Below are 24,295 nucleotides of genomic sequence, written 5' to 3'. Positions count from 1 at the left end.
AAACTGGGAAAGGGAATAACACTTGAAATGTGTATAAGAAATACTCAAGTTAATAAAAAAAAATTTAAAAAAAATTTAATATTATGTCCTTGAAATATATTTAAAAAAAAAAAAAGAACTGCAGTGTTCCCTCAGTTAGCCAATCTCAGATGGGCCAAGTCAGAGGGAAATATTCCAACCATTAGACCTGCTGGTTTGTGCTTCTCTGACTTTTTGCAATATGTAACCTTCAGTGTGCTGAGGTATTTCCGTGATGAGGATTACAGCATCTTATCAGCAAAAGTGGCAGTGGCAGGTAGAAATAAGGCGTGCAGAGGTTGTGTAGAGGTGCCACGTATTACACTCTGCCCAGACCTGTGCAGAGCCGCTCACATTCTTTTTTTCTCGTTAATTATCACACGTGGAATTTTCCACATTTTACTGATGGCTACATAAACTAAAAGAGCAACTAATTTGATGATGAGTGCCTTTTATTTAAAAACTGTTAGGGCGCACCAGAAAAAGCAAAACTTTGGACAATGAGATATGTGCATGCATGGGTATATCTATGTATACATGTACATACATGAATATATATACATATATTTACATTCATACATGCATGCATGCATACATATATATATATATATATATATGTGTGTGCGATAAATAGTACTGAACAGAAAGGAAATGACCATAAGGTAGCACATTTTATAAAATTTGGATATATACAAATTAATGAATATTAGATAGTTGATAATTCATTAAAGATGATTTTAAGTTATGTAGAAAAAAATAACACTATGTGCACATCCTTTAGTTGAGTCTTTTGTTCATCCTAGCATCATAATAATATCAAAAGAAGGAAAGAGCGAGAATTTCAGACTTAGGGACGGAAGTAGAACTCCTTGAGTTGCAGGATATTGAACTTTGTGTACTATAAGCTGTACAGCCACATGTAGCATACGATGCCTTGTAGCATACCAGGGGAAGAGAAGCCCTTGGTCCTGCCAAGGCTGGACCTCCCAATGTGGGGGGAAAGTCAGGGTGGGGAAGGGGAAAGGAGTGGGTGGATGGTGAGTGGGTGGGGGAACACCTTCATAGAAGAAGGGAGAGGGCAGATGGGATAGGGGGTTTATGGACAGGAAAGGGGATAACATTTGAAATGTAAATAAATTTAAAAACCAATAAAAAAAGGGAAAAAAACTGTGCAGGCCAACCCTTGAGCTGAAACTAGAGTGATTATTAAAAAATAATAAAACGGCATTAGGATTGGACAAAAAGTTCAGACATCACTGAAATCAGTGTAAAAAAGGTCAACTACTATGTGACAAGATGTACAAAATCCTTTTTATTTGAGAAATTTAGTTTTGAAAAATAATGAAACTGTTGTGTGTATACCTGCCAGTGTGGTAGCATTAAAACTCCAGATGTCATGCATGCGGAATGTCCATCGTCCTGGAAAACTGTCATTCAGCATCTCAGTAGAGCAAACATATTCTTCCTTTATGACCCCATTATTCCACGCCTGAGTTAGGTCCAAAAACTGAAAAAATCCATGTTAAAATGTGTGGGTGAGTGTTCACAGCCATTTTACTCATTGTACTCAACATTGCAAATAACCAGCTATTGATGGAAAGGTGAGTAGAGAACCAAATAGTAATATAGCGTCATAGTGCAGTACACCACCAGCCTGACAGAGAAAGTATTTCCCAATTATGCCACCATCAACAAAAGGCAAAATTATAGAAATAGAAAATGGCTCACTGTGCTACATGTGACACATATGAAAAAGTTTATTATCAAACAGTGTGTTTAAAGTAAGTTATTTTCAGTATATATAAGCTATATCTCAATGAAGAAGGTTTGTGGGAGACGGCTTAGGAGGTAAAAGCACTGACTGTGCAAGTCTAACAACTTGAGCTCAGTGCCCAGGAGACACTGGAAGGAGACAGGCAGCTCCCCAGAGTTATCCTGTGACCTACAAATGCATGCATCTACAGCCCCAGCATGTGCGCACGTGCGCGCGCGCGCACACACACACACAAAGCACATAAAACAATAGGCAAAATTTAGCCTACACTTTATTTCTTATAATGTAATATGCAAACTGTGCCACGAAAGCCTGTCATTATTAGTCTTCCTTACTTCCTGACACTGAACCAGGCACATATGAAATGCCAGTGTCCTGTTCATATTCTATTTACCACTACAGAACACACTCATAGTCACTTAGTGTTGAAGAAGGGAAGGCCTGTCTATGTATCTTTACCTTTCTTCGCTCTAGAAGATGTTGAAAATTCACACTGATGATCTCTTGGAAAGTTGAACACAACACTTGTTTCTTAGGTAAATGGAGCTGTTGTGCTCCTGCATTAAGGTAACAAATGAGGCATGGATCAAATAAGAATTTATGGACGGCATTCAGTCTGGTGTGTAGTCAGTTCTCCAGTTCTGACAAGTAGTAAAAACTCAGGAAATTCTACTAGGCTTTATCATTAGTATTTATATATGTGATATTCGATGTGATTTGAAAGACTGGAAGAACTGGAGAAAAATGATACCATGCAAAGCTCACCCAGGGCACATATCTTCTGTGATATAAATCTCTGTGGCATATTTTATGCCAAACACCTACACATGTGTACACATGTGCATTGTAGACTCTTGTGCTACTTAGTTGTCAGTCAAGGGGCAAAACAACGGTACTGTCTCCCGTCTTTGCAAAGGAAAAGTATTTTAGGTAGAGTTAAATCATCACATAAAGAGGATTTCTCTAGCGCTTAGAACTTGTACTGATAGATTGAGCAATAAGAAATTAGATCCACTGAGATCCATTCACGCTGTCTACAACGCACAGTGGCAACTATCTTCCTTCTGGAACAAGCCACATGGTCACAGGAACATAGAACAGCCTGGAAATTTCACCAAGAAACAAATACATGCTTTTCTGGTATCCTTGTATTATGTTGTGGCCAGTTGTACTGCTACAACTATTGGCTTTTGTGTTTTCTTCAACTTTGCTTTTTTACAGCATTCATTGTTTCTCCATCCTTACTAATATTAAAAGTTACGTGGATAGAATGATAGCCAAGCTTCCTCCTTAGCCCTGCCCTGTCTCTCATCTGCAGCTTATTGTTACAATCCACAACCACTGTTCCATTTCATCTCAGACTTCCTGATGCCTAACATTGGCTCCTTCTCCTAGATGTTTGCCTTCTGACCCATTGGCTCAGAATCATAGAAATTAGGCCAATGTTTTTGGCTGAGAATTAAAGCAGAACCAGGGACATTATAATGAATTTTTTTAAATTGATAGAACATAGAATCTTGAACACATTCCAATTTTTTAAAAATTAAGGTTTACAGAATGCAAAAGGTTACATGACCTGCTTTTAGCAGAACATTGTTTGCTAAAGCATTGGTGTGTGAAGAGAATTTGGATGGATGGTATGATTTTAATGTACCTAAAGTATATTTGGTAGCATGTGCCTTGAGAACAACTGTCCTAAACCAATATCCCAAGGTGATAGCTAACATGTCCTAAAAGAACACTGAATTATTCTGCTGTTCTTAGAACAGTTTTATAAATCAGTATTAAGAATAACTCAAAACACACTAACACACTAATACACACATATAAAAACTTAAAGAAATGGGGCCAGAGAGGTGGCTCTATGGTTACACCTCTCCCTCTCCCTCTCCCTCTCCCCCTCTCCCCCTCTCCCCCTCTCCCCCTCTCCCTCTCCTACTCTTCCCTCTCCTATTCCCTCTTCTCCACTCCCTCTCCCTCTCCCTCTCCCTCTCCCTCTCCCTCTCCCTCTCCCTCTCCCTCTCCCTCTCCCTCTCCCTCTCCCCCTCTCCCCCTCTCCCTCTCTTCCTCTCCTACTCTTCCCTCTCCTATTCCCTCTTCTCCACTCTCTCTCCCACTCCCTCTCCTTTCCTTTTCCCCCTCTCTCTCCCTTTTTCTACCTGTCTATCTGCAAACTGTGAGCCAATACTTTCATCAAGTCAGTGTTTGAAGTTTATAGCTCTTCCCCATTCCCCTGCATATGTGTGTTTATGTCTTTGTGTGCACATGGAGAGAGAGCATGTGTGTGCTCAAAGGATAGAGGTCGTCTTCTCTCATGACCATCTTATTCTTTGAGATAGAGTCCATCACTAATCCTGGAGCTCATCTATTGGCTAGACTGTCTTGCCAGTAAACCTAGGGGTTTCCTTTTCTGCCTCCCCATGCTGAGATTATAAATACTTTGCCACCTCACCCAGATTTTCTGAGTCCTGTAGAGCCAAACTCAGGTCCTCCTGATTACACAGCAGTGACTTTCCCCAGGGGTCCTCTTCTGATGGTTTGTGCTGTGCCAGGACAGCATCACAATGTGTCCCTCTGCAGCGACGGGAAGGTCACTGCTCCATGTTACAGGGATTCTTATTACATTCCTGTAAGTCCTCCATGATCACTGCCTGGTTATCCAGGCTAGATGAGAAATTGTGATTATTTCAAATCACAGACGAACACAGGTGTAGCAAAATTTTCCTAACATGGTTGAACTTGAATTCAGAGCAACTGAGAATTCATATCACAACTCTGAAATAAAGGATCCGTTCAGTTAGCTTCCTTTGTGGAAGATGCTGTGTAGATACTACAAGTGATTTGTTGGGAAAATATTGAAACATGCCAATGCAGTTCAGCTTTGACAGAATAGAAAAATATTGACTATTCAGGCTTCTTATACACACATGGCTTTAAAATTACATTTCATCAACATTTTACAAATGTCAGAATATGTAATAGCTTCTTCTTTGGCCCTTCTGTGGTTGTCAGTGAAGAGATGTCTGTTATTAGTACATCAAGTGTAGTGGTGAAGACAGGATGGTCCTATGAATTGGTATTTCATAAATATAGTCTAGTTTTTCCCTTTTCTTATGTGTTGTGTGGCACACCTGTGTGTAGTCATGATACGTGCTTGTAGAAGAGGGAGAAGTAGAAGTGCAGGGCTCTCTCTACTGCTCTCTCTCAGGTCACGTTCTCAGCTAGACCAGCTGGCCAGTGGACGTTGAGGGCTACCTGTGCCCGCTCTCAGCGCTGCTTCCCAGGAACACACAGGCAGTCCTGGTCGTCAAGACTTTTCATAACAGATGACCTCAAAGAGAATCCCAAGGATGTCCAAAGCTGCTGTCCATCCTATACCATTAACACAGGAGTCGCGTTCATCACTTCTTTATTCTACTCAGCACTGGAAGCCAGAGAGCTGGCCACTAAGAAAGGGAAAGTGGGAGTGGTCAAAGCAATGCTGCAAAGGAGTGCTGGCATTCCTGGGAAGAACCTCCTCAGAGAAAGAACAAGGTAGCTAGAGGCTGAGGGAGGGCCTGCCTGTCAGCATCACAAGATCTCTAAACAGGTCACTGTGAGGAAGGAAGTTAGAAAGCTGGCTGCTGAGTGCACTGGCTCCACTTGGAGGCTGATAAGCTGTGAGTAGGTAGTCCATGGTCCAAGGCACAAACTGGAAACAAATAACAGTAGCTGCCAGTTAGGATCAGAAGCTGGGAAACAGGAGTGCAGGAAGTAGCATTTGACTGTCCATTAGGTTTGAGAAGCTTGAATTTTTAATAAGTTGCTTAATAATGCACCCCTACTGTTTCGTTTGTTTAAAGCTTTGTTTTATTTTAGTTATAAGAATTTAGAATCTCATCACTTGGGAACTTTAGAACTCAGGCCTGTCTATCATCTGCCTTGCTAAATGTGCTACAGTTAAAATTAAGATATATGCTCTACTTTATCATCTAGCTTTACATACTCTGTATGTATAAATTTTGAAATTGTAAAATTATATTATTGTAAAGTAATTGGTCACCTCCCCCTGTCGGGAACAGTAACCCCACGGTGTTTGTGTTTGCAGGCTGCTGTGCCATGCTATGAAGGACCACATCGTTCGTGTTGCAAACGAAGCTGAGTTCATTTTGAACAGACAGAGAGCGGAGGATGTACATAAACATGCAGAGTTTGAGGTAAGCTTGTACAATCAGGCATCATTATTTGTTGCCTGACCTAAAACATGCGCAAGAAGAAAATGCCATTACAGGTATCTCAGGCCTTGCTTTAAAGGATTTTCCCAGTATCAGACTGAGTCATGCATGCCTGGTCACTCTGTCATGCTCTTCGCCATGCAGAGAGGGTAGGCTGACATTGTTTTCAGTTAATGTAAAGACAGAACCAGAGATGCTATTGTTTTTAAGCTGTTAGTGTTTTACATAAGAACTAGGTGAGTGTAGATGCTGTGTGTGGTGTTATGACCTCATGGAGTGTTTTATGGGTCTCCTAATTTTACTATTTAAATACAACAGTTGTTCAGTATTTCAGGTCACTCAATTTATAAATAGTGTATTTCAGAAATACATAGATACTCCCATATTTGACTTGCACAAACTCCTAGTGGGCTGAAAGGTATTAACCACAACATTTCATTTTCCTGGTGCATCATGCCAGTCAGTGCAGCTAGAGAAGAGAGTCTGCCATTGGAGCTTCAGTGGGGAATTTATCTCAGCAAAGTAGCTCTCTGAGTCATGCATATTGATGGACTAAGTGTGATGATCTCTGAGCTCAACAGCTGAGCAGCATGGGATAGAAAAATAACAACTGTCACTTGCATTCACACAGCTACCACTTGATTGGTCAAGCGGATAGCAGATACTTGATGGTAGATACTATGTTTTTTAAAACTGCTTAAAATATCAATAAAAGTTGTTGATAAAGTTAGATGGATGGATAGATAGATAAATGTATGGGTGGGTATGGGTGGATAGATGGCTAGGTAGGTAGGTAGACACACAGACAGACAAGTAGATTTACCATAGCTAGATTTCAAATCACATCAATAATAATAATATTGGATATTTATCAAGGTATTATACAGTACTTTTGATGGCTAGAAAAACTGAATTATCTCTGTTTGAAGAATATATTTATATATAAGATATCAGAACTCAAAATCTTTATTCACATATTAACTATGGTAGTAAACAAGATATTAGAATTTTAACTGAATTCTCTGTAGGATCAATTTTGAGGCAATCTTATTACTACTAAAAAAAGAAGAAGAAGAAGATGTTTTGAGGGAATGTAAGCTGACCAGTATTTGCCTTATGAAACATCTCAAATATATTTTCAGGCATGCAGATGTTAACTATAACCTTTAGCACATGTTTAAATAGAGAGGCATTAATTACGATAGGGCAGTGTTTCTTTCTCACCTGTTCATTACTGCCCACATAGGCTGTCTTATAATTGCTCTCCTGGCCATTCTGTCTGCATCCCGTGTGCATCTCTGACTTCCCTAGTAGAAAAGAAAGTTTTTCTCAGACTTATCTCAAGCCTTGCTTTTTCCTGAGGTAGCAATGAGTTTAGACCCATGTGGGTGTGCAGCAAGGGTGCCGAAAACTTCTGCAGGTATTGAACATGAAGCCTGGATGTGTTTAAGACTTGGTGTCCACTGTATACTGCCAGCAGGAGTAGTTTTGAGATAATAACCACTTTTACTTAATAGATACCCCACTGGTTTTTAAACTGAAATGCTTATATTTTATGGTAGAATAATGTTAATAAACTCATTGGTATGTGTATATCTATGTATATATGTACATGGGTGTGTATCTGTTCGTATGTGTCTATACATACATATAAATATATATGTATGTATGTATATATGTACATATATATATATATATATATATATATATTGTGTGTGTGTGTTTGTACTAAATATACCAGTTTTAAACTAAAAAAATATTTGCAGGAGGTTTGGTGTTTGACTAGACTAGACAATTCTCTGTAACCCTCATAGAAGCCTGCAATTAGGGGAAACATATTTAATTTGAGTGTGTACTTCCACAGTAAAGACTTTTTTTCTTAGTTAATACTGTAATTGTTAAGGAAGAAAAATGAAAATTTAATTTTACCCTTCAATAAGCTAATGAAATATTAACCTCATTGTTACAGCAGATCTTTGTACTAATTGGTGATTCCCTGTGCAAAAAGATAATTGGAAGATGAATTAATCCTTCTTAGATTATTATGGGTTCTTTCTCCAGAAGGGATGGAAGGCTTGCATAAAGTGCTAGCAGACAGGGCTGTGTCCCGGTTTCTTCTGTGTAGCATGGTTTGCCCAGTGATGGCAATGGAGCTGGTTACAAGTGTTTTCTTAGATGTGTGATGTGTAACATGAAAATCACAGACTGAGTCAGTCTACACAGTACCTGACCTCATGTCTCCTTTCAGCCCTGAATCAGAGATATTTATAACAGGGTCTATTGGTCATCTGTGATGCTGATGTCAGGAAGCAAGATATGACAGCTGATGGCTGTGGGATCAGGAAGATGAGAATGAGACAATGATTCTTGTGAGACCTTTTGAAGCATTAAATATTAGTTAGAGAGGAGCAGTGGGAAAGCCTTGTCTTAGCTTCTCATTGTACAGATAGGAAGGTGAGTGGGAAAAGAAAACAGTCTACTTGCAATGTAAATAAAATAGCAGTGTGCTATATTTCTAAGTGATTTTTCTTTTATACTGTATTGTCTTTCAGGAAGCAAAAATTATATGACAATAACAAAATTTTTGTTTTCAAATAATTTTTTAAATTATGTATCTTTCTTTCGAGCTAGGCATGCTAAATTGTTTTTGTAAGTAGACTTACATTTTTAGTTAACTATTTCTACTTAATGATTAATTTTGATAATGAAATTAGATTTGAAGAAGTTAACCAAAGTATAAAAGCCATTGAAACATTAAAACTTTTCAAAAATTTTAATGCAGTTTTCAAAAGAGCACATTTTCGTATGTGTGTGATTTGAAAGGCGAGTCTGCCTTCCTCACAGCAGCTCTAGGTGTGTCAAATGAGGGTTCTCGTTTGCTTGTTCTATCCCTTTATCTTATGGGTGGGGATCATTTTCTCATTCTACTGTGCTCTTACTGGCTGCTTCCTTCATAGTCGCAGTGTGCACAGTACGCTGCTGACAGGAGAGAGGAGGAGAAAATGTGCGACCACCTCATCAGTGCTGCCAAGCACCGGGACCATGTGACCGCCAACCAGCTAAAGCAGAAGATTCTCAACATCCTCACCAACAAGCATGGCGCCTGGGGGGCTGTTTCACACAGGTGGGTGAAGACTGTGTGGAGGAAGAGGGTACCACGTGGATGCAAGTGAAAATCACCTATCTCACAGTGACCACAGAGTTATTATGTAGACACCACTCAGAATATGAGAATGTGCCTTAACTTACTAGTTTATTCTTCACTTTATTAATTTTGATAAAAGCTTTTCTTTAACGCTGCCAATTTCTACTTTATGCAGGAAGAGTTAGGTGTAAGGTGTGCCTCTCTTTTTAAAGGACTGCCTTAAGTTTATGCCAATTCTACTTTTATTTTATATGGTAATGAATACAAGCACTTAACCTAGAGTGTAATACACTACTTTAGAGTTTAGTAGAGAAGTGATTTGCTACTTTAGAATTGTTTCTTTCACTCTCCATTCAAATTTAGGGATTTTTACATCTCAAATTATATGTTGCCTTAGCACAATCTAGCCAAAGTTACTCATTTGTGAAATATAAATTCTCTATTTTCTGAAGTATATGGACATATAAGGTGTTTTGGGTTGGTTTGGTTTTGTCTGTACACAATGATCTCAAAAGAACTAATGAAAAAGTTACTGTGTTTAGATTGATGGTGTCATTTTTATATAACTCTATTTTCTTGAGCCCATCACATGTTCTCATTAGCTTTCCTACAGTATGGTGATTTGTGGGATGTAGATGGGACACCACTATGAAACACTCTGGGAGAAGTGATTCTATTGGAGGAGGCTTGATAGTGCATCCTGGCATACAATTACAAGAAAGAGATGAGAAAACAGTAGTAGTTTTGTATTTAAGTTAATACTGTAGGGTAACATCTTTAAAATGAACACCAAGTACCTGACATTTATAATAACCACATAGCAGCCACACTATGGCCCTGCCATACTAAAGACTCTGCATTTGCAAGGCCGTCTCCATTAATCAATGAGATCTACCACACTGGTGTTACCCCTAAGGATGCTCCATTCTTAGTTGGCTCATACTTGGCTCCATATCTTACCACCTTTCAAGAGAAGAATATGCAACTGCTACTATGTCAGCAAGCTGCACAAAATCATGCCACATAGGACATGAAGCCGTTTTAGAGTTGCCCAATGTTCAGATCAGTCTCAGTTACATGCCAAGCAATCACTTCTCTCTAGAACTCATCTTTGGTCCTGTCTATCCCTATGCATGTGCCATTTCTGTGCCTTCTTCTATAGTACCGTGAACATATGCCTATTCACTGCAGATAGGGCAGCAACAGCAGACCAGAGAAACAGTTGTACCCAAATCTAGCTTAATGACTGACTGTGAGTTAACTGGGGGTGTTAACAGAAGCATAGGTGAGGCCCATGCAGTGGCAATGACTCATGCAAGCTCTGTTCTTACAGCTCCCTGTGCAACTGGAGACAGTGCAGACCTGAGGCTCTCTCTTGCCAGTGACTGTCACTGTATATAGAACTGTTGAGGGGCTTGTGAGTCCTTTATAAAGGTTCAGGAGCTTCCTGACCATGGCATGTCTTGTCTACTTCCTGAGTTCCATAGGAACTCCTACCAGAAGGGAAAGTACTAATTCAGAGGAAACTCCATCCAACAAACACCAAAAATCCTTGTTCCTGCATGAAACTACAGTCATCAATGTTTTCATTAAACAGTTTTGTGCAAGCCCAGTGGCTCTTAACCTATATTCCATTGGGAATTGCAAATTCATCATTATGTAAAGTATTGTAAAGTAAAATTTGCTTTTGAATGCTATCCTGTGTTTTACAGATGTAGCTTTTTTTGAGATGGCTTGGTGGGAAAAGCTCCCACTTGAACTTGACCTCTGGAACCCATGTGGTGCAAAGAAACAACTGACACACAACTTGTCCTCTAACCTCCATGCTTGCTGCAGCATGTGAATATGCATACACATCTACACACACACACACACACCTATACACACAAATAAATGAGCAAAGAAATTAATGTTTTATAAAGATCTGACTTCTCATATAAATGTCAGTTTTCACATTTTGTACATTGGATATGAACATTACACCTATTATAATTTAGAGATACTTTATAAATAAAAGAAAAATGGTTCTCACATTTCTCATTTTAATTCATGAAGAAATACAATTAGTTGCCATTGTAATCTGTGTGTCATCATTGGACACACTGAAAAGCATGTTTCCATGGAGTGGCTATTTTATTAGGTCATTTTTGCGGACTGCTTAGACAACTCTGCGCTTCTGTCATCACTCTGGTTCCCTGCTGTCACAATGTCTAACTTCTAATTCACAACTCAGTCCTAGTGCAGCCACGCTGCCTGCACTGTGAGCAGGCTCACCTTGTTTTGTATGTTATCTCCTCTTCTAGTCTCTTCAGACTCAAGTGTCTCCCTAGGCCACCATTCTCTGATCATTTTTATCAAATTTACACTCTTTTGTCCTTTCATCAATCTCTGAATTGGTCACCTTTGATCTTCGTGACCCTTACGTCATTCACCTTCTTTGACCTGCACTATGGACTTTACTTGCAACTCTGTGCCCAGTGCGTAGTACTCTACATAGAACAGATGGTCAGTGTATGTTCTTACATTTACTTATTTAGACTTTAATAAAAATAGAATTACAGCCTTGTCCCTCCTTCTGTTCCTCCCTCTAGCCCTTCCGTTCCCCTACTCTCCTCCCTCCAGCTCCCTCCGTGTCTCCCTCAAATTGATAGTCTCTTATTTTTTGATTACACAAATGTGCATGAGTATAAAAATGCAACCTACTGAGTCCATTTTGTTGTTAGTGTATGTATATATGGCTTCAGGAATGGCCACACTGCATTGGATAACAGTTAAAGGACTCAAACCTAGGAGAGGCAAATATCCCCCACCTCAGGAGTCATTAGTAAGATCCCCCCATTAGCATGTACTGACACTTCCGTCTTTCCTCTCTTGTTTGTACAGCCATTTCTAGCCTACTTCCTGGTATTCCAGCTCATAGAGTTTTTCTGTCCCCTCTTACATGATGTCCTCTACACCATAGACTCAGGAGCTGCAGCATATCCATTTCATCTGGAATCCTCACAGCCCACTGATGTGCATTGTGTCCAGATGTGGTTTTCTGTGGCAGGTCTCCCTTTTACGTAAGAGAAGCTTTTTGAAGGAGGAGTAGTAGCTACTTACCTGTAGGTATAAAGATAACTCTCAGACTACAGCTAGGGATTATCCTGGTCTAGCAGAGTGGCAGCAGTGGGTTCTGTTCTAAGATCTTCGACCTGATTGATTAGCCCCAGGACACTGACCAGGTTTCTAACACCAGTCATGATTTCTTCCTGTTGATTGGGCATTGTGTCTAATAGACAGCAGTTGGTTACCTCAGACATATGAGTGGCACTCATTGCACCATATCTTGCCATGCTGGTCACTATTGTGGTTAGAGTCATTAATTGCTTCCCTCAGCTTACATAGTATTTCCTGGTACTATGGAAGCTAGGCCACAGACAGGAGCTTTTTACATGAGACCTAGCTTTAATAAATAGAGTTCTGTGCTCTAAGTGTATGGGCGTATAATAGCCATAGTGTACAGCATTTAGGACAACCTATGGGTCATGGTTTTCAACCTGTGGGTCGTGACCCCTTAGGGGGTCATATATCTGATATCTTGCATGTCAGATATTTACATTACTATCCATAACAGTAGCAAAATTACAGTTATGACATAGCAATGAAATAATATTATGGTCAGCGCTCACCACAGCATAAGAAAGTGTATTAAAGGTTGAGAAGGTTGAGAACTCCTAGTTTAGGAAATCATGTGTACTACCCTGATGAACCATTTAAAAGGAAATCTTTAGTGCCTAATACTGGCACTTTTATTAGTCTGTGGTTCTTGTCAGGAGTCTTATCAGCCCAAGTACCATAACTTTGTGTGTGTGTGTGTGTGTGTGTGTGCCTACATTCAAACATCAAGACATATTCTAGAGCTATAGTAACAAAAACAATATGATATTGGCACAAAAAATAATGATGTAGACCAATGAAATAAAACAAAAGAGCTAAATATGTATACATCTAACTACAGCCATGGAAATTTGGCAAAGAGCCAAAAAAAAAGGGGGGGGGGGGAAAGAAAGCATGTTTGACAAAGGTCCTGAAGAAACTGGATGTCTACATGTAGAATAATGAAATTATACCTGTATCTATCACTCTGTACCAAAATTATCTCCAAGTGGGTCAAAGACATCAATTTGAAACCTGAAATGCTAAAGCTGCCAGAGTGGACGTTAGGCAGTGCCCTATCTGCTCCATAGTTGTAAGCAAACTTGTCATCTAGGCTGGTTTATTAGCTACGACATAAAACTTATTAAATAAATGGTAGCAGACATATAAGTGTGGGAAGTGCCAGGAGAGGAAAGTACAAAGCCCTACAGGACTAATTCTGGTTTGGGGAGGAGTTCTTTGAAGAAGCTTTATTCAAGCCAAGATCTCGTGACTAGATGAGTGTCGACAAATAGTAGGATTTCAATCATTCCAGAGAGAAACATCACCAAATTTCTGTCACGGAAATTAACAAAATGAGCAGACAAAAAGAACAAGTGGTTAATGAACAGTGGGGATGGTAGCCTGAAGAGGAAATCATATTGGGAATGTTTGCATCTGTCCTGAAAGGCATAAAAGCAGTAAGGACTTTGAGCTTCAGGGCACCGAGATCTGACTTGTGTTGATAAAGGTAAGCCCAACAGTGCGATGATGCTGTTTACAGAACAGAGGGAAAAGTGAGCTCACCCTGCTCAGACCTGCACTCTGTCAACCCAGTGTCGCCTCTGCACAGAGGACTCGATGGCTGGCTCTGACCTCTCCAGCCCCGCCTTCTCACGCTTGCGCTCTTCACTCTGCAGGACCTCTGGCTCTGGCTCTGTTTGAAAGGCTTGCACTGTGCTTTCCTTTCCTAGTAACTCGCTTCCTCCCTTGGTGTGGGAATCAAACACTGATCACGTACAAAATTTGCTTATCAACCAAGCATTGAGTATGAAGGACTGTCATCCCCATACTCCCCTTTTATGTAAAATGTTTACTTTTAACACATATGTGCCAGTTCTGTTTTTTGTCTACGCCATGCTACTGGACCTACCATACTTTTACCATTTCAACTTATTTTGTTGCTCTTTCAGCTTTAACTAAAGTCTAAAATTTTTAAAAATCCTTTAAAAGTCTCTATCTCAAGAATCACTACTTTATTAATGTAGGTGTGTATATATTTAAGTCTGTGTTAGCTTTGAGGATATATTTCCTATTCTTACATGCCATACCGCCTTATAACAATCCAAAGATTCTAGTAGACTCCAATAGTTTAATAGGCCTGTGTCTTCATTTGGGTGGGTGGGTTTTTCATCAAAATACTAATACTGAGAATCAGTTTTTCTGATAAGATGTTGTTGGTCAATATCTTACAGTATGCAGCTGTTTGTGAGCACCAAGTATACTGGCACATCATATTTAGTGCCTTATTTTGTCCTAAGGTAGACAATGCTTCTCCATTTTACACATAAGAACTATGAGGCTGAGGAAAAAGAATACCCTTGGCTGGGAAGGGAGAGGCAAAGATTAAAACAGAGACTGAAGGAACACCCATTCAGAGCCTGCCCCACAGGTGGCCCATACATATACAGCCACCCAATTGGACAAGATGGATGAAGCAAAGAAGTGCAGACCGACAGGAGCCGGATGTAGATCGCTCCTGAGAGACACAGCCAGAATACAGCAAATACAGAGGCGAATGCCAGCAGCAAACCACTGAGCTGAGAATAGGTCCCCCGTTGAAGGAATCAGAGAAAGAACTGGAAGAGCTTGAAGGGGCTCGAGACCCCAAAAGTACAACAATGTCAAGCAACCAGAGTTTCCAGGGACTAAGCCACTACCTAAAGACTATATATGGACTGACCCTGGACTCTGACCCCATAGGTAGCAATGAATATCCTAGTAAGAGCACCAATGGAAGGGGAAGCCCTGGGTCCTGCTAAGACTGAACCCCCAGTGAACTAGACTATGGGGGGAGGGCGGCAATGGGGGGAGGGTTGGGAGGGGAACACCCATAAGGAAGGGGAGGTGGGAGGGGGATTTGCCCGGAAACCGGGAAAGGGAATAACACTTGAAATGTATATAAGAAATACTCAAGTTAATAAAAAAAAACAAAACAAAACAAAACAAAAAAAAAAAAAAAAAGAACTATGAGGCTGATAGAAGGTTAAGGTCCCTACCCACTGTCACATAATTAAATAGTAGTAGAGACAAATTGTGTTCTAGATCTGTCTTACCCTAAAGTCTAAAGTCATTCAGTATTGAAATTAATTACTAATTTTTCATATTAAGTATTTAAATTATTGATTGTAATGATGAAATAGTGCTAACTAAATGAAAAGAGGGCTTGGGAAGTTTGAGTTTTTGAAGTTATTTTTACCATCCTGTGTATGCAAAGCCTGAGCTACACTGATAGCAACAGTGCTACCTAATTAATCAAGGCAAGGCAGACAGGTATAACTGAAAAAGCTAAAGTGAAGAGAAACTCTTCAAAAGAAGTTAATGGTACCCAGTATCCAATGGCATCTTCCCATGCCTTCCAAAATTGTTTAGTGAAGCCCAAAAGCTCAGATTGTCCAAGATACAATCCACAGACCATATGAATCTCAAGAACTACCAAAGTGCAGATGCTTCAGTCCTTCTTAGAAGGGAGAACAAAAATATTCATAGGAGGAGATACGGAGACAAAGTTTGGAGCAGAAACTGAAATAAAGGTCATCCAGAGCCTGCCCCACCTGGGGACCCAGACCATATACATAAGGCCACCAAACCCAGACAATATTGCTGATACCAAGAAGTACATGTTGACAGGAGGCTGATATAGCTGTCTCCTGAGAGGCTCAGCCAAAGAATGACAAATACAGAAGCAAATGCTCACAGCCAATCACTGAACTGAGAATGGGGTCCCCATTGGAGGAGTTAGAGAAAAAAACTGAAGGAGCTGAAGAGGATTGCAACCCCATAAGAACAATACCAACCAACCAGAGCTCCCAGGGACTAAACCACCATCCAAAGTACACATGGAAGACTCATGGCTCCAGCTGCATATGTAGCAGAAGATGGCCTTGTTGGGCACCAATGGGAGGAGAAGACCTTGGTCCTACCAAGGCTGGAACCCCCCTCTCCCATTGTAGGGAAATTCCAGGGTGGGGAGGCAGGAAGGGGTGAGTGGATGGGTTGGGGAACATAGAAGAAGGAGGAGGGGGAATGGGATAGGGGGTTTCTGGACAGGAAACTGGGAAAGGGGAAAACATTTGAAATATAAATTTTTAAAAATCCATTAAAAATGGTCATTATCAAAACTAAACATCTATTTTCAGTGGAGAAAAAAAACTCTTAAAGGAATCTAAAACTATGAAGGAACGCATACTAGACTGGAAAAGGATATTTACAAACTCATAGGTTACAGAAGTTTGTTATTTTGTCTGTTTGTTTGTTTGTTTGTTTGTGTTTTCCAGACAGGGTTCCTTTTTGTAGCCCTTACTGTTCTGGAACTCAGTCTGTAGACCTGGCTGGCTTGGAGCTCAGAGATCACCTTGCCTCTGCTCCAAGGGCTATGATTAAAAGCATGCAGCACCACAGCCCATCTTACAGGAGATTTATACCTAGAATATAGAATGTATTTTCAGTTTATAATGATATGAAATAGGTGTTACAGATAAAGCAATCATAAGACAGTGGAGGAATCAGATCATGTGAACAAGATGACAGCTAAACAAGAAGCATATAAAGATACTCAATATCAGCTCCTACATAAAGTCAAAACAAGATTCAATTATGAATGTGTTGGAATTTCCAAATTAAAGCAACAGAGAGGCTGGCAAGGTGGTTCAGCAAGTTACAGCACTCGGCACCATGCTAGAACTGGAAGATTATGAAGCACGTATAACCCACACACCCTTACAGAAATGCAAAAATACAGCTTCTTGGGGAATACTTTAAATAAATTAATTTTCACTAGATATATATTATAAAATATGTATCTCATAATACTATATGTGTAAAATAGTAAATTATTCAGGGGTAAAAAAGACATACTTTACCAGAATTCTTCAGGAAGTTTAAAATGCGAGGCTTTCATCTGGAATGGACAGTATATACTGTTTCGTTGTAGGCTGTGTTGCTGAAATATTGATAGCTCACGGGTTAGTTAACACAGTACACACATCACCACATCCTTGACAGTGTGAGGGGTGAGACTGCTCAACAAGTGAGGGTCACCCAGCAGAATGCAGCTCCTCGGAGAAGGCAATGGAAGTGAGAAGAGAATTGACAGCCAGGGAGATACTGAGGGCAGAAGCCCTGGCAAGCTGTAGATGGTGAAGATAAGAAACAGCAATCCAGGACTGACACCCCCAGAATTCAGTGATGAGGAAGGTCAGATGTGTGTGAAGGTGTCCAAGACTCACTGATTCAAAAGTGAAAAGAGGAGATGCTCTATTTTGTATTGACTTTGACTTGTTCAGGGTAATCCCAGTATTTGGAGTGGAAAGGAAGACATTAGCATATTCTCAATCTTCCATTCTTGAGAGGAATGACCTGGAGAAAGTAAGGACTACTAATGAAAGGAAAAATTAAAAGGTTATTGCTCTATTTAGCCAAAATTTAAGAGTCTCTAAGTTCATCTGCCTTAAAACAAAACATAATACACATGCAAATGAAAAGAAACAAAAAGTACACTGCAACATAACAGGACTTAAAAGGGTGTCACAATGCACCCTCGACAGAACTCTAATATGGGGCAGGAGGGCTTAGAAATGGAGATGTAGCACAAATCACAAATGACTGCTTGGGTGTGAGGAACAGGGCCGGAGACTGCCTGAGCCATTTGAGTGACCTAAAATATATAGAAAGGTTTGAAAATTAGAATAATTATTTTGATCCATTTTTCAGAAGATTCTTTTAAAATGTTGAAAGTCTATTTTATTAGATATGAGAATGACTATTCCAGCTTGCTTCTTGGGTCCATTTGCTTGGAAAACCTTGTTGCAGCCCTTTACTGTGCCATAGTCTATCTTTGTTACTGAGATGTGTTTCTTGTATACAGCAGAATGATGGATTCTGTTTATGTGTCTTTTCTGTTAGCCTGTATCTTTTTATTGGGGAATTGTATCCATTGATGTTGAGAGATATTAATGGCCACTGACTACTTCCTGTTATTTTGATGGTGGTGGTGGTGGTAGTAGTAGTAATATCTTTCACTTGTTTGATTCAATTTTCCTGTATTCATTTTTATTTGCCTCTTCTTTTAATCCCTCTGCATGTTTGCATGTATTTTCGTGTATTTCTTAATTCATTTCCTCTTTAAAAGCCTCTATCATCTTTATAAGATTGGATTTAAGATCATCTTCTTGTATTTTATTTTCATTACAATATCCAGGATTTGCTATAGCAAGATAGCTGGGCTCCACTGGTGCCACATCACCCTGGGACTTGTTTGTTTTCTTGTGCTGTCCTTTAGACTTCTGATTTTCCCTGGTGTTGGCTGGATTATCCTGTGGCAGCAGGACTTTTCAGGAAGGTAGGGGGAGCCATGGGCCAGACAATGGAGCTCAGGGTATAGGAGTCTGCTTGACTTGCCTCAGGCAGGCCCCACTGGCAAAGGATTGGTGGGATAGTGTTTCAAGCTGATAGTTCTTGGGGACTCTGCAGGTCTTCAGAGGGAATCAGAACACTCTTGAGATGTTGCAAGGCTCCTCAGGACTAAAGAGTGAGCCCAGGATACAGCATGCAAGTCACCTCTTTGGTTGGGTGACCCGAAGGAAAGTTTTTAACCATGATATATGAGTAAATGTTTACAGTTTATATTATATCCTATTGTATTACCTTTATTAATTTATTTGTAGTCACTCTTTAATACATGTGATGATGTAATTTTTTAGATGTTAGTTTTTTAATTCAGTAAGTCCCCTGTCCCTTCGTTCAGAGAAAAAATTGGAGAGACAGAATCATTGGAGAAAGTAATGAAAAGACCAGAAGAACTTTACATTTAATTGCCATTGTCTTGTACTTCAGAGCTATGCTTACAAACCACTGAAGTATAGATTTGCCACAATACCATCTGATAAGCAAAAGCTATGAGGATGTTCTCTGCTTTGATAGATCTGCAAGATCAGTGATCATAGCACAGTATGTTTGCCTCCCCCAGTTCTCCTATGTTAACAATAATGTGTGGTTTGGGTAGTATAATTTGATGTGACAAATCTCTCTTTTGTCAGTGCAATCTTGTATTTAGCATTATAGTTATAACTCCAAGTGTACTATGAAAGATTACATCTGTGAAAACCACAGAATGCCTTATAGAAAGATCATCATGGAATATACATGACATAAATACAAAGACCTTTGTGATCATTGTTAGTAACTACCCATTTGGAATGGAAATCAAAGAGAAGTGAAAGCTGTCAGTATGTAAGCCTTCAAAAGCCCCTGGTGGATGAGTTCTCTTTTCTCGTTTAATTGTAGCCCACTGGCTTTCACAAATTCTCTATGAACAACGCACTAGCAGTGTGTCACTAAGTAGATAGTAGCTTTTTAACTTTAGGGTTAGACAGTTGTGCCCCATGAATATCATCCCCTTATAACAACGTTAAAGCTGATGATATAAGCCCCAGAATTCTAATTTACATTATTTATCTGGGAACTATAACTTGTAGAATCTACTTGGGGACAGTGTAAGAAATGTGAGGAACTAGTTTTCTCCAACTAGTGCTATCTCATAATAAATATCATTATTCAATGAATAGTTAACAATCTGTAGTCAAATACTATGGACAAAGCCACTGTTCAGAATTAGAGCAAGGCTTTACAGAAAGCATTCTATGTCTTTGGTCTCTTAGCATAAATTTTGAAGCTTAAATGTATCATGCTTCCAGAGAGGCAATAAAATATGTCAAATGTAAACGACCTCATAGGCCACTTTCAGGCTTGTAAAAAGGATTTAAGCAGTAAATACACATAGGAAGTAAGCAATGAGCAAAATAATCTTAACTTCTCTAGCATTAGCCATTAGCTCTCTGTGTAAGTGATGGAACTTTTCACTCGTCAGGGTGAGATTGCTGGCTCATTAGTTAAGAGCACTCGATGCTCTTGCAGAGAACCTGCATTCCATTCACAACTATCTATGACTCAAATTCCAGGGCATATGACCCCATTTTCTAACCTCATGAGGAGCACATATGGGGCAAATACATAATCACAAGCGAGACACTAATACTCATAAATAAAATAAATCATTCATTTAAATTTTCATCTTTTAGTAAGTAAATTCTGTGGTGGTGCTGTGTCAAAGTTACATGAATACTTGTTCCTATGTCCAAATCAAGGGTCAGTGAGTGATAGGACCTCACCAGTGTTCCTGTGATGGGGATCACACCTCTTGACAATTATATTCAAAAACACTCTTAACATTATTCTATATCCTATATAGATCCTTGTATATATCAAAAGTAATAGTGTTTACCATGAACTTAAAATTTTTCAGCTCTTCATAAAATAAATGGCCTTTATAAAATGATAATAAATTTTAAAGGAAATTCACATGTCAGCATTTTTACTATTTTAATTTTTCAATGTAAATATGTTTTTTATCATCAAAAAATAATTCTCCACCAACAAGAATGGTGACACCTTTAATTTCAGCACACTGAATATAGAAGCAGGCGTAAGGCTATGCCAGTCTATAAAACAAGTCCTAAGCCAACCAGGGCTACCGTGAATGAGACCCTATCACCAAAACAAAACAATAACAACACGCGCACACACACACACACACACACACACACACACACACACAATTCTTCACCATGTATCTAGCCCCATAATTTTACACAAGCTGTAATGATATTTGTACTGTTCTCTGAGTTCTAATTACTTGCTTTATGGTGTACATACTTATTACTGTCATCAAAATAATTACATATATTAACTTGGTTTTTTATAAGTATTTATGGATGCATGGTTAGAGTATCTAGTAGCAATAACTTTCCTGAGTTTTTTTCCATTTAGAAGTTTTCCAGGGGCTAATGAGATGGCTTACTGGTTAAGAGCACTAGCTGCTCTTCCAGGAGACCCAGGTTCATTCCCAGCACACACATGGCTGCTCACAACTGTCTGTAACTCCAGTTCTAGAATAGCTAACATCTTCACACATATAGTCATGTAAGCAAAACATTCATGCACATAAAATAGAAATAAATAAATCTTTTAAGTTTTCCAAGTACTGTTATCAGCGTTGGGGCCAGAAAAGAATAAATTCAACTTCAGCTTTTAAAACTTTGCTGAAAGATCTCTTGTTATCAATACTACTGCAGTTATTAAAAGTAAAATAACTTTAGGGTTTTTATTTCAGTATTTAGGTGTTCATATGTCAGTATTCATCATAGGAGCATATTTTTGTTTGTTTGTTTTAAGAAATTGGTACAAAAATTTTAAATCTACTGAATAGTGTGCCCACTGACCTAATTAATATCTGCTTTAACAATCATAGTGGTTGTCCACGTCTTCTGAGGTCTGAGTCAGAGCCTACAGAACACTCAGAGCATGTGTCCAGTTCTTCTGAGGTCTGAGTCAGAGCCTACAGAACACTCAGAGCATGTGTCCAGTTCTTCTGAGGTCTGAGTCAGAGCCTACAGAACACTCAGAGCATGTGTCCAGTTCTTCTGAGGTCTGAGTCAGGGCCTACAGAGGCAGCTTAGACTCACGAACCTTTGGGAATTCCATCACATTTCATCTTAGCTCTAGGTTTTTCAGCTGCAAACCCCCACTCTGTCTTCTCTGACTGCGGCGTCTCAACTGCAGACATCTCGTGTACAACACTCAGATCTTGTTAACTTGCTCAGCTCGTTTTTGAGAAATCTGTCCAAGTTTTGAAGGCTTCTATTTCCGTGCAGTTGTTTTATAAATGCCAGTCTTGAAAAATCTGTGAGAATCAGCTGTCATGCTTATTCTTTTGACTTTGACTTTATTTTTCTCCCTGGACTTGAGCTGCTCAAGGTTAAACGTACATTTACATGTTTGACTCCTTACTCTCCGCTAGTACACGTGTAGCTATCTTTGTAGCAATAAGGTCCATACATCATCGTCTCACCATCTGCAGATGTGACCAAAGTAGCAGACAAACGTCTGCGTTCAGGTGCTGCATCCATAAAACCTGTTTGTAAGCTTAGAACTTTTCAGCAGGCACAGAAGTGATGTGTAAAACAAGTTGTCTTGAATGTGTTGTTAGAGAAATTAGCAAATCTTCCATCCATTTCAGTTCCTCACTTACCTTTCTTGATTTATAGTTACCCAAATTAATCTGATTCTGTCATTTACACTTGTTCAATAGAAGTTGTTCCTTGAGAGGTTGAAATATTAGATTTCTTTTTCTTCTTGGGTACATTTATAAGACACAGGATTTGGTTTGTCTGAGATTTATTGGATATTATAAATCACAAACTTTTATATTTTATCTCATCCATTATTACATTAGCCTTTGGTTAAATGTGCCACAGGGAAAGAAGAGTTCTCTATTAGTCTGCTATCTGATGATTCTTAGCAGCAGCTGAGCAGTCACTTTTTACTTAATGCTACATTATCCTTCCATTGTGGACTCTGGTAAAGCACAGAGTCCTTAAGCATCATCAAGTTACTGTCTGATGTTTGCCTGTTGGTGTAACAGCCCCTGAATATCTCAGTCTTTCTGGAATGAAAGCCTTTTAGAGAAAGTTCCTTCTTTAGAGAAAGTGCAGACTTTTTGGAATTTAACTGCACTGTCAGGAATTATAGGTCTGTAAACATTTTTGTGAGCCTAATTCTTGCTTATTTAGAGCTTTTGACACTTCAAGTAAAAAGTAATTATGGTGCAACTGTTATGCACAAAATCCAAATAACGTGATTTGGTCAGGACATTTCTTAGGGCTGTGAGTATGTTTTAATTAGTTTTTCTTCTTTTAATTCTTTTATAAATTACCCTCATTGTTTGAAATTGCTTAAGAATTGAGGAATATTCTCCAGGAATCTAGTATCTTACCCTTAGGCTCCTTTTGAACAGAACAAAGGTTTCTATCTTCTGGATTGGTAGTGTATTGAGAGAGAGATTCTGAGTTCTGTAGAGTAGTAGGAAAAGAGACTGAGGTTGTGAAAAGGAATCTGCTGCAGAAAAACTGTCCCCAGGCTGCAAGGTTAACTGTGTGCTACTACCCTCTCAAGCCCAGTGTTCCCAACATGTTTGCAGGAGACCTTAAGAAAATATCGCTTGGATTGTGACAAAGAGATGCCCTTTGTTTTCAAAGGCAGAAAGAAAAGAATTGCCAAGCCTCTACTAGGATAACAAATTGTGGCTTCTTTGCATTCTGACCGAGGAGAATTGAAGAAACAGAATTGAGAGGCAGCTCACTGACGATCCACAGCATGAGTCTAGTGAGCAGCAAGGCCCAGCAGCCATGGGGAATGAAAACTAGCAGAGAAAGAAGCCAGGAAGGATGACAGGGTCCACTTAAACTGCTAATGCTGGAAGTGGGAAGAACTTAGCCTTGAAACTTGGGGCCCAACAGCAATTCCTGTTCTTATATATCAGTAATCTCTAAATACTACAGCAGTAAATTTTATTTTTGTTAATTAACTTTTTTTTACAAATGCAAAACCCCATTTTTTTCTTTTATTGGCTATTTTCTTTATTTACATTTCAAATGTTATCTCCTTTTCTGGTTTCCACTCCTGCAACCACCTATCCCATCGCCCCTCCCGCTTCTTCTATGAGGGTACTCCCTCCCTCCTCCCCACCCTGGCATTCCACTGATGCCCAACAAGGCCATCCTCTGCTACATTTTCAGCTGGACCCATGGGTCTGTCCATGTGTATTTTGGATAGTGGTTTACTCCCTGGGAGCTCTGGTTGGTTGTTATCTTATGGTGTTGCAAACCCCTTCAGCTACTTCAGTCCTTTCACTAACTCCTCCATTGGGGACCCTGTTCTCAGTTCAGTGGTTGGCTGTGAGCACCTCTATATTTGTCAGGCTCTGGCAGAGCCTCTCAGGAGACAGCAATATCAAGCTTCTGTCAGCATGCACTTCTTGGCATCCACAATAGTGTCGGTTTGGTGATTGTATATGGGATGGAGCAGTCTCTATTTCCTTCAGCCTCTGCTCCACTCTTTGTCCCTGTATTT

At 39.5% G+C, this 24,295-nt stretch overlaps 1 protein-coding gene across 9 annotated transcripts in view; it reads left to right on the top strand.

The window, feature by feature from the left end:
- The window catches only part of Nbea (neurobeachin), a 559,026-nt gene that overhangs the window by 312,508 nt on the left and 222,223 nt on the right, over positions 1 to 24,295 (top strand). For 8 of the 9 annotated variants that reach the window (NM_001427608.1, XM_063282102.1, XM_063282100.1 and 5 more), the window contains 2 exons: positions 5,880 to 5,988; positions 8,964 to 9,130. In NM_001427608.1, coding sequence (NP_001414537.1) covers positions 5,880 to 5,988; positions 8,964 to 9,130 — 276 coding nt within the window. Of the gene's footprint in view, positions 1 to 5,879; positions 5,989 to 8,963; positions 9,131 to 24,295 lie in introns of those variants that run through there. The other variant, XR_010063625.1, reaches the window with a different exon arrangement.

The sequence above is a fragment of the Rattus norvegicus genome, chromosome 2 (assembly GCF_036323735.1).
Source record: "Rattus norvegicus strain BN/NHsdMcwi chromosome 2, GRCr8, whole genome shotgun sequence".
Classification (NCBI taxonomy): Eukaryota; Metazoa; Chordata; class Mammalia; order Rodentia; family Muridae; genus Rattus; species Rattus norvegicus.
The sequence above is the reverse complement of the archived record's forward strand: the minus strand, read 5'-3'. Positions and strand labels throughout refer to the sequence as shown.